At 36.8% G+C, this 16,301-nt stretch overlaps 1 protein-coding gene across 1 annotated transcript; it reads right to left on the bottom strand.

Moving 5' to 3' along the window:
- Window positions 1–4,913: 4,913 nt before the first annotated feature.
- On the bottom strand, window positions 4,914–16,081 carry rab22a (RAB22A, member RAS oncogene family). Its single transcript, XM_044349212.1, has 7 exons — window positions 15,974–16,081; window positions 14,072–14,151; window positions 13,210–13,291; window positions 9,585–9,656; window positions 8,693–8,799; window positions 7,981–8,090; window positions 4,914–7,357 (listed from the first exon to the last, which is right to left on the bottom strand). The coding sequence occupies exons 1-7, from the start codon at window positions 16,007–16,009 to the stop codon at window positions 7,260–7,262; spliced, it is 585 nt and encodes a 194-aa protein (XP_044205147.1). The 5' UTR covers window positions 16,010–16,081; the 3' UTR covers window positions 4,914–7,259.
- Between the last annotated feature and the right edge of the window lie 220 nt (window positions 16,082–16,301).

The following is a 16,301-nucleotide window of genomic DNA, read 5'->3' on the forward strand; positions in this document are numbered from 1 at the left end:
GTGCATCCAGGGCAAAACACAAAACCAGATAGTCAGCTCAAACTCCAAATTAACTTTATTTTATTTGTTTGTTTTGTTTGGTTTTTTTGCTGATGAAATGCCTGCCAAGAAAATGTATGTTATTAATATTATTTCTTTATTAGCAAAATTCCATATAGCAAAAATTTGCAAAACAGAAACCCAACCTGACTGTCTTCAGGTCCCACTTAAATCCTACCTGGACACACTAAAACACTGCACAAACTCTAAATCTGTGAAAACTAGAGCCTTATGTAATGAATTGGATTTGTAATTTACTTTATTTAATTTTGTTTATATTTGCATTCTCCTTTTATTTTTTTACTGAGCTATTATAATCTGTGTACTACCTCGAGCATACATTGCCTTGTTACGGTTGTTGGTATGGTAAACCTGCTGTAAGTTCCATTTTGTAAATGAAGTTCTAAAAAAAAAGAAAAAAGGGTGCATCCAGGGCTGCAGGGGCCCATGTAAATTTGTAATCCTCAACAAATTGAAAGAAGTACATCACAAAATTGTGCGTAATATATGTATATCCCGCCAACAAATTTGTCTCAAGATTTGTGGATATCGATACCAAATGTGACTTTTGTTTGAAAAAAATGGAGACACATCTGAACATCTATTTTATGAATGTCAGTATACATCAGGATTCTGGGGGGGAAATGTGGATTATTCTGACACTCAAACTAACCATTCAGTTAAACTGGAAGCCAAGGATGTAATACCGTACTATGAAAACAAAAACCAGAAAGTTCAACAGACTGTCAATATATTCATTTTACTGGGAAAATTTCACATCCAAAAATCCAAGTTCTCGAGGTCTTGCCCAACATTTGAACTTTTCATGATTGAATTTAGAAAGTATTTTGAGTCTATCCAACTTATAAACAATAAGAAATGTGCACATGCAGTTAGTACACTTCAACAACACTCCTGTTACCATGTTGACTGTATCAATAAATTGAAAGTGAAGTCATGTCTTTTAACTTATCTTTATTTCATTATAATGCCTAATTGTTTTCTGTTGTCTTAATTAATTGTCTTAATGTCACTCATATTGTAAGTGACGCTTTTTATATAAATAAAGTGATGGAAGAGAAAAAGAAAAGGGCTGCAGGGGCCACCACCCCGAGTTTACAGGACCCTCAACTCAAAGAGAGCATGTGGCAAAACATATGCAAGTTTTTATTTTCAAACTTGCTCTACTAACTGTCTTATGCTTAAAGTCCTCCAGGTTTATTCTGAACTTGGAAAATCTGCCTTTAGTTTTTGTGCACCAAACACAAGGAATTATCTTCAATGCATCCTAAAGACTGACACTTGTCCTCTTTTGATCTATTTAACTCAGCATATTCTCTTTTTAACTCTGTATCTCGACATCATTGCAAATGAAGGAAACCTCAGTGATTTTTGAGGCTTTAATAAAAGTTTGAATGAATGAATGAATGAACTTCAACTCAAAAAGTTCAGTATGAGCCGTTTAATTAGTGATGTGATGTCAGAACTTCTACACACTAAACATCACTGGGTTAAAATTATACCCGGTTTGGGTCGATATAGCACCAGTACAACATTGGGTTAACTTTACCCAGCAGCAATCTGTTATTTTGACCCAGTGTTACACCCAACAAGCTTTAGCTAAAACCCGTCACAAATCAGAATCAGGTTTATTGGCCAAGTATGTTTACGCATACAAGGAATTTGACTCTGGTTTCTAGAGGCTCCCAATGTGCTTAAACACAACAATCTTCAGAAAGATACACAAGTACAACAAGCCAAACAAAGATAATCAAACATAAACATATCACTATTATGTACAAGCAAATAGGTGAAAAAATAGACGCATAAATATAGGAACAACAAGTGGACAGCAACAAACAATGTCTGTATACAGGTGAAATCTTTTCTGTAAATTGTAAACAAATAGTGCAGAGGTGTATAAGAATGCAAAGAGTGCTGGAATAAATATTGAATGGGTAAAAAAGTGTTGTTACTCTATTTACATACAGTTGGTGGTTATGTACAGTATATACAGCCTGCTCAAATATTCAATTCAAAAGATACACAAGATATTAACAATCAATAACAAACTGTGACATGTAAGTTAACAAGCTTTAGTTTGGGTAAATAACCCATCAGTAAAATAAAAAATAACACTAAGACTGGGTCAAAACAACTTATTGTCTTTAGTGGCTTTCAGGGTAACATTGACCCGGCATTGTGTTGGTGCTGTATTGACCCAAACTGGGTGAAATGTATCCCATTTATTTTTTAGTGTGTATAAAAGACTTATTTCACTGTTTAAAGATCCCCTCCAGACATGTTTTAAGATGTAATAAAATACCCTGAGCAAATACTTTGAATAACAATGTGTAGTTTTTCCACAAAAAAGTTCAATTATCTTGTTAAAATCCTTATAATAACATCTGCTCCTTCTCCCTCATTAAAATTCCACAATCTATAAAATACGCAAATATATTTCATTTCTAAAGTTTAACTGCTGGACAAAATATCCTCCTACTTCACTGAAATGTCAATTTTCAGTGTTTGTGCACTGGAGGCTTCAAGTTTCCACATCACACTTGTGTAAATTGAATACTGGACCAGGATTAGCTCCAAACTAGCTGTGATGTCACAAATCCTGCTCATTAAACTCAGATTTTTGGTGAGCACAGAGAAACTTTCCACCTTCAGCAGATTAATGTGAAAACAGTCTTCCAGTGTCAAACTCTGCACATACGTCATTCTGCACAGTGAAGCTCAAACATCCAACTGAAGGAACGAGAGGAAATAACAGTAAAATAATTAATATACAGATTGTGCAATAAGATGTATATTTTACTCATCTTTGTCAAATATACAGTAAATCTAAGCAGGCTGTATATAACTTAGTACATAGATGTTTATACATGCATATCCTATCGTAGCCTATGTATATAACTATTTACTTTACTGTACATTACACAAACAATCCTTGTTCTAGTGCTCTCTGCCAAAATATCAACCACAAACCATGTAAACTTGCATTCTCCTGTTCTTGTGGCCACAAAATTTCATCTGGAGTCTTCTCATAACAAACAGTTGTGACAGCAGGTGTAACAAAGGTCTAAGTAAAAACAGTAATGATGGCTCCATTCTAATAAGTGGGTCAATGAGCCAGTATTCACAACCTGAGCTTTGACACACCTGAACATATAATTGGAATATATGGCCATGATTAATGTTATTAGTTAGACCCGTGTTGGACAGGTTAAAATAACATTATGGCCTGATAACAGCCTGATATTAGACATTACTAAACACTGGATAGAAAGTAGCTCCATGGCTCATGTATTGGACTATACACCCCAGTGTGTTAGTGTGTAATTAATTTCATAAATCAATTTATTTTTCACCTGTCAAGTTGGCTTTCCAGTCTTGCACTTACAGCCAGCCCACCACCACATACCTCAAAGAAAGATGAACCCTTAATAATTGCAGATATTATAGTATAACATCCATATTTTGCACATTTCCCATTAGCTACATAAAGGCATTGTTGCAGTTTTAAGCTTTCAGTTTTACTTTAAAACTGCCATCAGGAGCAGAGAGATTTATCAGGAGGCAACTGCTAATAAATACCAGGCATACCAGCCGATTAATCATTTCCATCAGTTATGACATCACTGATCAGCTGCTCATTTTCAGAGTGATTTTACTCGTATATGTTTTAAATTTTAGTGGATCTCCTGGCTGACTTGGCTTCTTAATTGGAAAAAAAAAACATGTACTGGTAATGGCACTGGATAGTTTGAATATACAGTATACCTATCATACATACAGTACAACCTTACTGGGATTGAGTTTGAATTTAGTTCTGGGATTATTTTCACCTCTCAGCACTATTCAAAGTGCAGTGAAAAGCCCTCTGCCAGTAAAACATGCATCTCAAGTGTCATATTTATATATTTAGCTGGCGGCTGGCTGCCAACTGAACAACATAACCAATCACTAACAACATTGTCACTGTATCCCCAAGGAACACGTTAATGCACACATCTCTCTTGAGCATAAGACGACCAAGTAAAAAAACTACATGCACACAAACACAAGCTGCATACAATCTCTCTCCCTCACACACACACACAACAGGAGAGAAGATATTTTTGTCAATCTTTTATTAGTAAACAAATTGACAATTCCCTTTTACAGATTTGGAAATACACTGCAAACAAGTGTTTTTCAGGCATTTTGTTACAATCAATATGAAACATAGTAAAAAGCTAAATATGGTAACTACAGTGCTGATGATATTACTGCAAATAGTGTACAGGTCTATTGTGGTCACACAACTGGTTTTGAATAGAATATAGTAGATTTTGTGTGCAATTTGATGGTATATATCTACACTGAAAAATATACATAATATAGATTAATCACATTCCCAGGGCCAGCCCAAGACTATTGGTATTTTTCAATGCAAAACTGGCACACAACTTCTATCTATGCCTCCTGTTCGCAAATTAGGGGGAAAAAAAATGTGTCAAACCAGCCTTCATCATCAAAACTTCAAACATTTTAAAGCAGTTATGTGATTTGCGCTTTAAATCATTATATTACATCAACATTAAAAAAAAAAGGTTAATTATGCATGATGTAGTAGAATGGCTTTGACATGATTTGGCATCATGTTCTTTATATTAATAAGAACCGAGCAAACAGTCAAAACCTAAAATAACATCGAAGGGACGTTAAGAATTCCGATGCATGAATATTCATCATCAAGTGAGTTCACAGAGATAATAACAGACTGCAGACAGAGTGTTAGTTAGTGATATGGGCCAATTAATACAAACAGTCGGTCAAAGTGCAGCTTTCAAAGTACCAGAGTTATTCCCTTTTTAATATAATTGCTGAAGCTATAGTAAATACGTGGAAATAGGATTATGATCTAGTGCAGAGTGACTAATTTAAGACAGCAAAGTGAGTCAAAAATCAATCACAAGTTCAGAATGCTACTCTGGTTTTCAAGGCATTTGCTTGGCCTTGTCACACTACTCATTTGATCAACTATGTATGAGCAGAACTGTCACCAATAAAATGTAAACCTGTCATTAGAATCTGTTGGAGAATGAGGGAATGAGATCACATTTTTGCACGAGATTTGTGCTCTACTGCCTGAACGTTTCACTCTGACTGATTTATTGGATTAGGTCACATTTTTACCTTTGTCATAATAACAACTATTGCACTCTTTAGGAAAATCCTGTAAAAAAAAATAGGCAGCACTGCTCAGTACACAACTCATCTGTAACAGAGACATTTAAGATCCTTAAAGGAAAAATAAACTTGCTTGTGTGCATAGAAAAGCACAAAATCTATATTTGTAAATGCAGTCTAATTAAGCCCACATCTGTGATTTTTTTTTTGGCAACTTTGTAAAGAGGTTTTGGGGCTATAAGAGCTCAAGAGGTACAAACAAACATGACATTACACAGAATTATTAAGTATGCAGGGGCTCATGAGGCAACTGAAGTTCAATTAAGCCAATAAAATGAATCTAGAGAGATTTAGCACATGGATCACAGAGCAATCATGATTTTCTTGAATGTAAGAGGTGGTGATAGGGCTCTGTGAAAGCTGTTTTATACTGTCCCATATAACCTGGCCTTACAGTAAGTGCCTGGTATTTAGAGGAATGAGGCAGAAAAAGTGAGAGAAAGGAAAATCAGAAAGCAGACCCTGGAACAAAGCACATATAGTAATTGAGAGCAGAATGGAGACTAAGGTTCATTAAAGGGTCAGCATGTCGACACAGTGCCACGTTTGATTCTGCACCTATAACCCTCTCGCTAAAGGCCGATTTAAGCTCTCAAGAACTTAAGAGTTTCCACTGAATGAGGTCTAGTTTCCAGATCTCATTGTTTTTTATCGCAGGCCAGGTAGTAAAGCAACATTGAATGTGTGAGCCAGGGCTGATTATATGAAAAAAAGGAAAGATGAAAAATGTTTATGGGACAATTAAAGAATTTGGCAAAACCTCACAAATTCTGCCTCCCCTGTAAAACTGTTTTAAAGTAGCAGCAAAGGAATTAAGACAGCCAGGCTCGCCAGTAAATGGTTAAAATGGGATTATAGAAAAATAAAGCACAAGTAATATTGTGAAACAACTAGCAGTATACTCTGTTCACTATGGGGCACTTCATATACAGGATTTTGTTAATACAATTTTGCACTTACAAGTGGAAATGTGGAACACGCATGAACAGCTGGAACTGTTAACATATAATAAACTTGGAGACTGCCAACGGAGTCAGCATTTTTAGTGCCATCGCTGTGAGATGTGGACTACAAGGTTCTTCTCATCACAGAGATTAAAGTTTCCATATTTGCTATCATTCTCAGGATCAAGTGACAATCAAAACATCATTTACAAGCTAAAGAGACAATAACAACAACATATTAGAGGAAGTAAGCTGCAACACACCTTTCATTTCTGCATCTTTAACGACGTGATTGTGATTGACATCAAGACACCCATTTTGTAATTTGCCTCGAAAAATATCTTGATGAAAACATCAATCACACAATAAAAATGTTATTTAGCATGCACAGTCCTACTTGAGTGCGAATCTGATTGGAAACGACAAACATCTTTCCAAACGCTGATGTCTAAATAACCTGTTTCATCAAAATCTTATGACAAATTAGTGATTACACACATTAACTGTAAAAATGGACTTTCCAAGACGTAATTTTTTTTTCAAAAAACAAAAGGCAATAACTTAAGCACTATCAAAATAATTTGGTGAGATTCAAACCCATTTCCATTCATCTTTTGGGCGAAAAATAATGTACATGTACAAATTTACAAGTACAGATGACTCCCGAATCCATGAATCAGTTCTTCTATTCAACATACGGCTACAATACACCAGACAGAGACTGATGTCCATTATAGGAGCCAGTAAAATTGTATGTCACTAACACCATCAATGTATTGATGCAAGTATTTTTTGTCAATGTTCGGTTGAACTGTTTCTCTTGCCAGAAAATTTCAGACGATACATGATGAGTTGCTGTTGTTGAAGTGAAAAATGCATTTGCTAAGGTCACCGGAATGGCACGGTTTCACCTGGGCGTCATTGATTGGCAGGGTGTTTGACGGAGTGTGGTAGCTGTAAGCTGAAGCAGGCCAGGCAAAGAGGGTAAGCAAAAGGTCAGGTCACAGGTCACGTGGGGGATAGTCACCGGCATCATCAGCAGCACGTCCTGCGAGACTCTGAGGCTTGCCGTCCCAGTTTGAAACCTTTTCCTGAACTTCCTCCTGCTGCGTCAACAACAGGGATGCGCTTACCTGTGAGGAGACACACACACACACACACACACACACACACATTTACATACTCAAAGTTTCCAGCATTCAGCCTCCCTTCTCTCTCTTTCATTACCACACACACTCACTTTCTTACTGTTTAATGATATTTTGTTTTTAATTTTAAATGACAACATTTTTCATGGTAGCACTACATGCTAGTATCTGACAATAATACTATAGCTGTAGTCACATTACTCACACACTCTAAGCGAGTTTTCAGTATTTTCCTGGAAACTAGAAAAGTGACAAAACTGTACTCAAAAAAGTTTGTAAAATTTGTATTTTAAAATAAAATGTCAAGAGTTGATTCTATCTTTCTTCCATCCTGGCATTATCTGTGGCTTACCCTGACCTAGCTCATCATTGTAAGACATTTGATGCACATACAGAAAAGAATGATACCACTGGAACATGTTGAAACCGCAGTATACCCCTCATTAGCAACACTGTTCTCAACACATACCCGATTTAAAATGCGCTATAAAAAAAAGACAATTGTGTTAATTCTGTTCATTGTTTAATTTGTCAGAGGATTACTTAGCTCAATAGGAACCTGAGGATGTGTGTGCCAACAGCACTAAAGGCTCAAGATACACACTTACTTATCTCTATAAACACCTCGTTGATGTTAATGGCATTCTTGGCACTGGTTTCTACAAAGATGGCATGGATGGAATCAGCATAGTCCTTGGCATCCTTCTCCGAGACTTCCCTGTAAATACAAGAAATCTAAATTATTATGTTGCAATATGCACACAGATTGTCTAATTTCATGCATGACCTGAAAACCATTAAATGCCTCTCTGCAGTTACCATATGGGAGATTGTCCAATTTCATGGATGTTCTCATTACCAACAGTGAACATGCATCTGAGTCTGGTAGATTTTTCAATTTTATGGAAGATACAGAAATAGCAACCAGAAATTGTACAACAGCTCCTAAGAATAAAAAAATTGTAAATAATAAAAACTGCAAGGAGTTATTTTGTCCACTATAAATAAGGACTTCCACTCTACAGTAACTTAATGGCTGTAACTATAAAGGTGAAAAAAATTATTTATTACAGAGTATTAGTATGGGTACCCACATTTTCAAACCAGAGTGCATAAGCACAGAGAGAAGGAGTTATTAGCTAAAAGGCGAAAGAAATATCTAATAGGAATTAATATTTCTCACAAGTTTTTTTCCAGTTAATTCCAACTAAAACAAACATCTTAAGTCCCATCATCATTCTTAAGTTGTAAATGAGGAAACATTGTCATATTGCACACTAGCATTGCTCATTACACCAATGATCTGTAATTCAGGCTCACCTGGCGTCTGACAGGTCACATTTGTTGCCAGCAATGGCTACCACTATATTAGGAGGGCCATGCTGTCGCAGCTCCTTCACCCAATTCTTCAATGTCTGGAAGGACTCCTAATGATATACGTAACACGTAAGCAACATAATGCTAAATGAAACACAAGCATATAGTATCTCCTGTGAAAATGTAAAGGAATATTTAGTGCTTTCTTGCTGAGATGTAGATGAGAAGAATGATGCCACTCTCACATCTTTATGATTAATATGAAGCTGGAGCCAGCAGACAGTTAGCCTAGCTTAGCATAAAGACTTGAAACAGAGGGAACAGCTAGCCTGGCTCTGTACATAGGTAACATAATCTGTCTACCAGCATCTCTAAACCTTACTATATAACATGTTATATCTTGTTTGTTTAATCCATATAAAAACCAAAGTATAAAAATGATAATTTGCCATTTTACGGGGGGTTATGGGCTGAGGGCAGTTACCAGGAGGGGAGCCAATACTCCAGGAAGTTACTGTGCCTGGTCCAGCCCATAACCCCCTGTAAAATAGTGAACTGTTGAAAATTAAACAAACATGATATAACATGTTAACTAGTGAGCTTTGGAGATGATGATAGGTGGATTTTGTTACCTTTGGACAGAGCCAGGCTAGCCATTTCCCCCCATTTCCAGTCTTTATGCTAAGCTAGGCTAACCAGCTGCTGGCTGTAGCTTCATATTTAATGAAGAAGTATTACTCTTCTCATCTAACACTCTGTTAGAAAGTGAATAAGCTTATTTCTGAAAATGTCAAACTATTCCTTCAATACACATATGAATGAAATCTTCAGGAAAGACAACAAAACTATACAGTAAGTACTGGGATTAGTGATTGAGCGAAAAAGTAAACAATACCTCTTTTGTGATGTCATAAACAATGATGGCTGCCGCTGAACCTCTGTAGTACATTGGTGCCAGAGCTCGGAACTACAGGAAGAAGAGAAAGGCTCGGTATGAAACAAGCAGTGATACGTAATGCATGTACCAATTCTTCAAAGAAAAAGGGACGTCCACTGTTGGAACAAGGATGATCTACTGACATCATTAAGTCAGTATGTAGCTTTGAAACCACGTGAAACTGAACATGATGATCAGAGTTGTGACCAAGAATTTAAAAGATCTTATTGAAAGGCAATCAATGCAGACTTATATTTGAAGGCTGTTTACCTTGATTTCTTTCCAGTTTTCCATTTTTGGGTATGAAAAGGGTACTTAAAATATCATTGATGTTTAATTGTACAATCATACATTTTCACACCCCATAGACCAAGAAGGCTTTTCATAGACTATGGTTAATCCATTACACGGGCACAGACTTATGGTGATTACGTCACTGTGTGTTTCTTCAGACTCTATAATACCGACTGTAACAAACTCAAAACAGAGCATAAAAATAAGCAAAGAAAAATCCCACCACCACTGAGCCTACAGTATAAGCCACACAGCTTTATTTAAAATGGAAGTATAGCGAGTCTTTCCACCAAGACCTCACACATGTGGTAGCCATCAAGAGAAAGATGAGCAGAATGTGTCAAAAGCTGTTAGCGTTGTGATATTTATGGAAGACTTTACATTTGATCTTAACCCAATACATCACAAAGCCCTGCGTAATCAAAACAACATGTGCAAAATTTCTAAATCCATAGCTGGGAGGCAGGGGGTTCTACTTTTTGTTTTGGTATTTTTCTGGTAAAATACTTTCCTATGTACACTGAAGCCTAGTTTCAACAAATAGCCTGCTGCCATAATATGTTAAAACTTATTGCTTTTTTTACTCAGTCTGAAGGGAACGATGAGGTTAAACCCAACTACAACATCAGTTAAAAGTATATGAGCTGCCCAAACATCCAGGGACTTTTGTCAACAGCTTATAAAGATAACTGAAAGCAAAGCAACAGAAATAACAAAGCCTTTAATTCCTTTACCATAACGTAGGTCAAGTGGAGTTTGAGGCCATGCGTTTTATTTGAATCACTATTTAAATTATTTATATACTGAAATAAATATGGACTATTAGCTCTTGATCTCAATATGGTTAAAAAGAATTTTGAAGTTGTAAATGTTTAACACAAGAGACCTGCTGTACTGTATATTTCAAGATTTTAAAGTTTCTAAAAGGATTATTTTCCATCTATAAATCCAATCCTGTGAGACTCTTTTTAGGCCTTCTTGCAATACACGCTGGACTGGGGCTTTTGCTTGTCATTTGAGAAATTAGCAGACTAATAAAACCCATGTGCCATGTATTAACTAATGATATTTACATTAAGAGAAACAACCCATGTCTCAAAAAGACCTTCACTTGTAATGACCCTGCCTTCCCGCCAATTCTATTTTCCTTTACAATACGATGGAATAAACTATCCATCTTGGAGTGACACTGTTACCTCAGGAAAGCACACATTCCACATAATTATAGTTGTTACTGGCCCCAAGTCCACCGACAGGAATCCAACTTGGGATATTTGGCAGAGACACTGAGGAGAGTGCTGTCTGTTTCATTGGCTAGTGTTGGGCTGCACCACCGCCAGTCCTGTGTGGTCTATCTGCCTTAACCCAAAGAGCAATCACAGCAAGGCCAGACGTCTGGCCACACAGCGGCCCAGAGAACAGTCTCAGTGATGCCCGGTGAGTGTTTAATAATTGCTGAAACCACAAGTTGGGTGCATAATGAAAGGATCTCTTCTATGCCAGTAGGATGCAAGGTTCCTCTTGCTTGTTTTCTGTGAGAAGGAACAGTCAGATGAGGAGGCCTGGATGGACTGTTGACAGCTGGGCTCAGATGTTCTCATAAGGCCTCATCTGGTCTAGAGATATGGGTTGTGGATAGAGGAAATCACAGAGCTCTCCTTCTGCCCTTGTTTCTCCCTCCATGTGCATTGGCTGACTCTGTTTTCCCCTTTCTCAACTCAACATTTTGATAGTCCAGATCTCCACAGAGGTTAGAGAACAAGCCATGAAAGGCTTCAGAATACCACAGCAGCTTTGTATGAATACACACACACACACACACACACACACACACACACACACACACACACACACATGCAAAACCTACCAAAGGAATGCTGCTACTTTTTCACTCACAGATGTGAACCACTTGGGAAACTGAGAGGCTTACATGGAAGTGAAAAGAATTGTGGGAATAAAAAAAGGTGGAGAAAAATGTGAATAAACACACAAAAAAAAATGACAGGAAAACAGTTTGTTACCATAGAAAATGAAAAGAGATAGTGCCGAGAAGAAAACACAAAGGGGAGACTTAAAGAGAGAAAGAGGGCATTCTGATGTGGAGTGGCAGTGACTCTCAGATAAGACGCATTAGCAGCAAAGGCCAGTGGGACAGCTTGAGTTTCATCTTATCTTAAACGGGCCTGCATTGATGTCCCCTCAATGCCATGAAGAAGCTTAGGCCCAGGGTGGTGGTGGTGGTGGTGGTGGTGGTAGTGGTGGGAGGGTGGGGGGATAAAAGACAAGCAGCATCTTATCTCACCTCTCTGGAGAGGACAGCAGCAAGAATAAACCCTTGCAGCAGCAGGGGAATTTAGTGTGAGAAAAAGAGAAGGGCATGTACAGAAAAAAGGGAAGTGATGTGGAGAGCTAACACAGAGAAATGTGGGATTCAGGACGTGAGTCAAAAGCGAAAGCAGTTCCCTACGCTTCTGCCTGGGGCTTGGTGTTGTTTGGACAGGCTGAAATGCTAAAATTGGACTAAATCACCAAAATGTATCCTCTTTTGTATATTAGTATCTTCTGTAAGCATGGTTTCAGTCCTAAACTTTGTGTGAGCAACATTCAAATATAATACCTACCTACTGACACACAGGAGTCTAGATAACAGTTACACCTAAACACTGGACATGATAGCTGCTGACAAATGCCTTTTAGGTGTGCATGTGCTGTAAAATACCATGAAAGGAAAGCAGTGACACACCTTTATTTGTGTCTAAAAATATAAGAATGCTATGAGGAAGAAGGAGAGAGACAGAAGGGAGAGGCAGCACAAAGACTGAAGGTGACAGAAGGGACAACTCATGACAGACTCCCTGATGTTTTCTACTTAACAGATGACACTTAAGGATACAAGAAAATGCAAATCCATCACACCACATATGTCATTTAAACTATGGAAAAGAGGATTCCTTAAGCAAGGGCACTACGACAAGTCGATTGCTGGTTAGGGGGCAGAACTCTACCTATAGAAAGGTAAATGTTGCCCCCTGTCAGAAGTAATGAATAACTGCAATGTTCATTTTCCCGGAGGGTGGTTCAGGGAGTGGTATGCAAGTAGGTAGCTTTCTCACTGCTTTTAAAACCACATGAGAGGAATGAGTGGATTTTTTAATAAACCCAAGTCAAGCAGATTGATTACAATATGAAAAGTGTGTGCCAAAACACACGTGAATCCTGCTCAGGATTCACTATGCACCAGTCCATTTAAAACAACGCTGAGGCCAATACCTCAGCGGATATTACTAACCCGCTCCTGTCCTGCCGTGTCCCAGATCAGGAACTTGTGAAGCTCGTTTTGGTATTGCACTGTCTTGGTCATGAAGGATGCCCTGGTGAAGAGAAATGACTTCATGATATACCCATGATTATAATAATTTTCAACATATTAGGACAATGAGAAAAAACACACATCTTAACTTAATTTAATATCTTATATTGTGTGCCAGTTTTAGAGAAAAAAAAAAAAACATGACATCTCAAATGTAAAACAGCAAATAGTTTGCCTATAAAATGTAAACAATGACAACAAAGTGAACACAAGTGAACAGACCCTTAAGCAATGTCTTAAAACTGTTTACTTGAGTTGATCCTTGTCCCAAAAAAACAAAATATTTCATTTATAATGTTATAAAACAGAGAATGATTTTTTGCATTTATGAAGATGGAACCAGCACATCTTTACTTGATAAAGTAAATAAACAGAATTACTGATTATCTGTATTGAATTAGGGTTGCAACTGATCGTTGTTTTTCATTCTGATTTATCAGCCAATAATTTTCTATATTTATAAGGGTTTTTTTTCTTTAAACTGTTAGAAAATAGTGAAAAATGCCCATTATGGCCTCTTGGTTATTTCGACAGACCAACAAAACAAAGATATTCAGTTTACTATCATATAAACAAAAGAAAAGCAGCAACTCCTCACATTTTAGAAGCTGGAACAAGTTAACTTTTGGCATTTTATCAAAAGCAATTCTCAAAATTGCTGCAGATACATTTTCTGTTGATCTATCAATAATCTTATTCTTTCAGATCTAATTGGAATTTATTAATCCATGAAGTGATTTACAGAGCGGAGCCTCTAGCACGGGAGACGGCAGGAACTTACCCAATTGTTGGGTTGATGTTTGGGTCAAAGCTGTCCTCCACAAATCTCCAAACAATACTTGACTTTCCGACGCCAGTGTCCTGCAGAGACAAAATAAAGACGACGCTTACTAAACACGGTCAGAAACAATAACTAGAAATATAATCACAACGAAAAAAACCCCACGAAATCTCTGGCAATACGCCTGGACAGTATTGCTTATCAGTAGCATCTTCTTCCTTCCTGCTCCTCTTGTAGGCTTTTAACAAGATGGATGTAAATAAGCTTAAGACACCAAACTTTTTTTTTTTTTTCTTAGTAGATGATGGAGAAGAAGAGATTGAGGAGGAGGTTACTTCAGGAATATATTAATGAGATGCTTATAGAGAAAAAGGCTTTTGCAGTTGTTTTATGTAAAGCTACACCTACTAATTATTTTCATTATCAGCAACTGATTATTTTTGTGATTAATTGACGTTGGTACATTAAATGTCAAAAATTGTGGAAAAAAAAGATCATTTTTGGCTTCTTCAAATATCTTGTTTTGTCCGACCAACAGTCCAAAACCCAAAGATGTTGAGTTTAAAATCATATATGACAAAGTAAAACAGAAAATACTCACATTTGTCGATCAACTAACTGATTGATCGGTTAATTGTTTCAGCCATATTAATATATAATTTAGACATGCATGAATATTGCTTCTGTGGTTTACTGTATTTTTAAATAATGGCTGCAGCAAAGACTAGTAATATTATTTGAGATAGTTATATCAGGAGATTACTTTCATCACTGCATTTCAATACTAATTAATCGGTAACCATTTACCGGTAAAATGTCAGAAAATAGGGGAAATCGTCCAGAACAACTTTGCCAGAGCTGAAGTTGAATGACTAGTTTTGTCAGATAAACAGTCCCAAACCTAAAGATACTTAATTTACAATTATATAAAATAGAAAAGCAGCTTATCCACTCAATGACGAAGCTGAAACCAGAGAAAGTTTGGATGTTTTTTTGGCTAATAAACAACAATTTATCAGTTGTTGCTGATTCATTTAGTCAATTAATTAATTAGTTGTTTCAGCTCTGTTTTAATTTAATTTGTAGATGATGGAGAGGAGGAGATGTGAGGTTACTACAATTAGAGGTGATGTCACTTCAGAAATGTATTAACCGGATAATGGTAGAGACAATTATGGCTTATGCTACCATTATATATAGAGCTAAAACTAATGATTATTTCCATTATCAATTAATCTGTCGTTAGTTGTTTGGTCTGTAAAATGTCAGAAAATGGTGAAAAATGTTGATTACTGTTCACTACAGCCCGAGATGATGTACTCAAATGTCTAGTTATGTCTACAACTCAAATATATTCAGTATATTATCACAGAGGACTAAAGAAACCAGAAAATATTCACATTTGAGAGGCTGGAATCAGAGAATTTGGCAGAAAAAGACAACTAATGTCGACAACTAATCGATTAATTGGCAAATTGTTGCAGCCGTTATAATATGCAGTTTAGACATGCATGAATTTTGTTCATGTGACGAATTTTTACCTTTTAAAATGCAGAAAAGACAATGAAGTTATTTGAGAATGAAAAAGAACTTGATTGATGTTGACGCATGTAAGTAAACAGACCTGTCAATCAGGATGGTTTAACCTGATGGAGGAGCACTATACTGTGGCTCATTTTTACATTTTAAAATGCATTAACAAGACATTAACGTTATTTTGAGAATGAAATATTTGCATTCACACCAACTTGATTGCAGGTATTAAACACATTAATGTAAACATACCTGTCAATCAGGATGCAGGAGCACTAACACTGTGGCTCATTTTATGCTACAGGTATAATTTGAGGAACAGTATCGACTACAGACATACATGTTCAGACAAAATCGACGCTGACTTACCCCAAGGAGACAAACTTTTAACTCTCTCAGCGCCATATCGATCTCCTCTCTCTTTCAAAATGAGTTTGTGAGGATGACCATTGACAGTTTTCTCCCCTCTGGCTGCCTCTTATTACTTGAATATTCTTCAGGTGGTAGTCTGTTTACAAACAACTTTACCTCATCGTAGTCAAAAGCTGCCGCATGCACACACTCAGGTTAGGAAATAACTCTTACGACATGCGTTAAAACGCCCGGTTGCCAGTCGTATTTGCCATATTGTGATTATTGTAAACAGCCAGCTAGCTAACAGTGAAGCCACCAAATCGCACAGTCTCCATCTTGAACT

This window comes from Thunnus albacares, chromosome 4 (assembly GCF_914725855.1).
Source record: "Thunnus albacares chromosome 4, fThuAlb1.1, whole genome shotgun sequence".
Taxonomy (NCBI): Eukaryota; Metazoa; Chordata; class Actinopteri; order Scombriformes; family Scombridae; genus Thunnus; species Thunnus albacares.

Bases quoted from the DNA above. Each gene is read 5' to 3' on its own strand.
- rab22a (XM_044349212.1), bottom strand. From the start codon at position 16,009: ATGGCGCTGAGAGAGTTAAAAGTTTGTCTCCTTGGG. The intron at 9,657-13,209 runs GTTAGTAATATC...TTCTTCCTGTAG, and splicing joins ACACGGCAGGACAGGAGCGG to TTCCGAGCTCTGGCACCAAT. The intron at 7,358-7,980 runs GTAAGTGTGTAT...GTCTCCTCACAG, and splicing joins CGAGGTGTTTATAGAGATAA to GTAAGCGCATCCCTGTTGTT.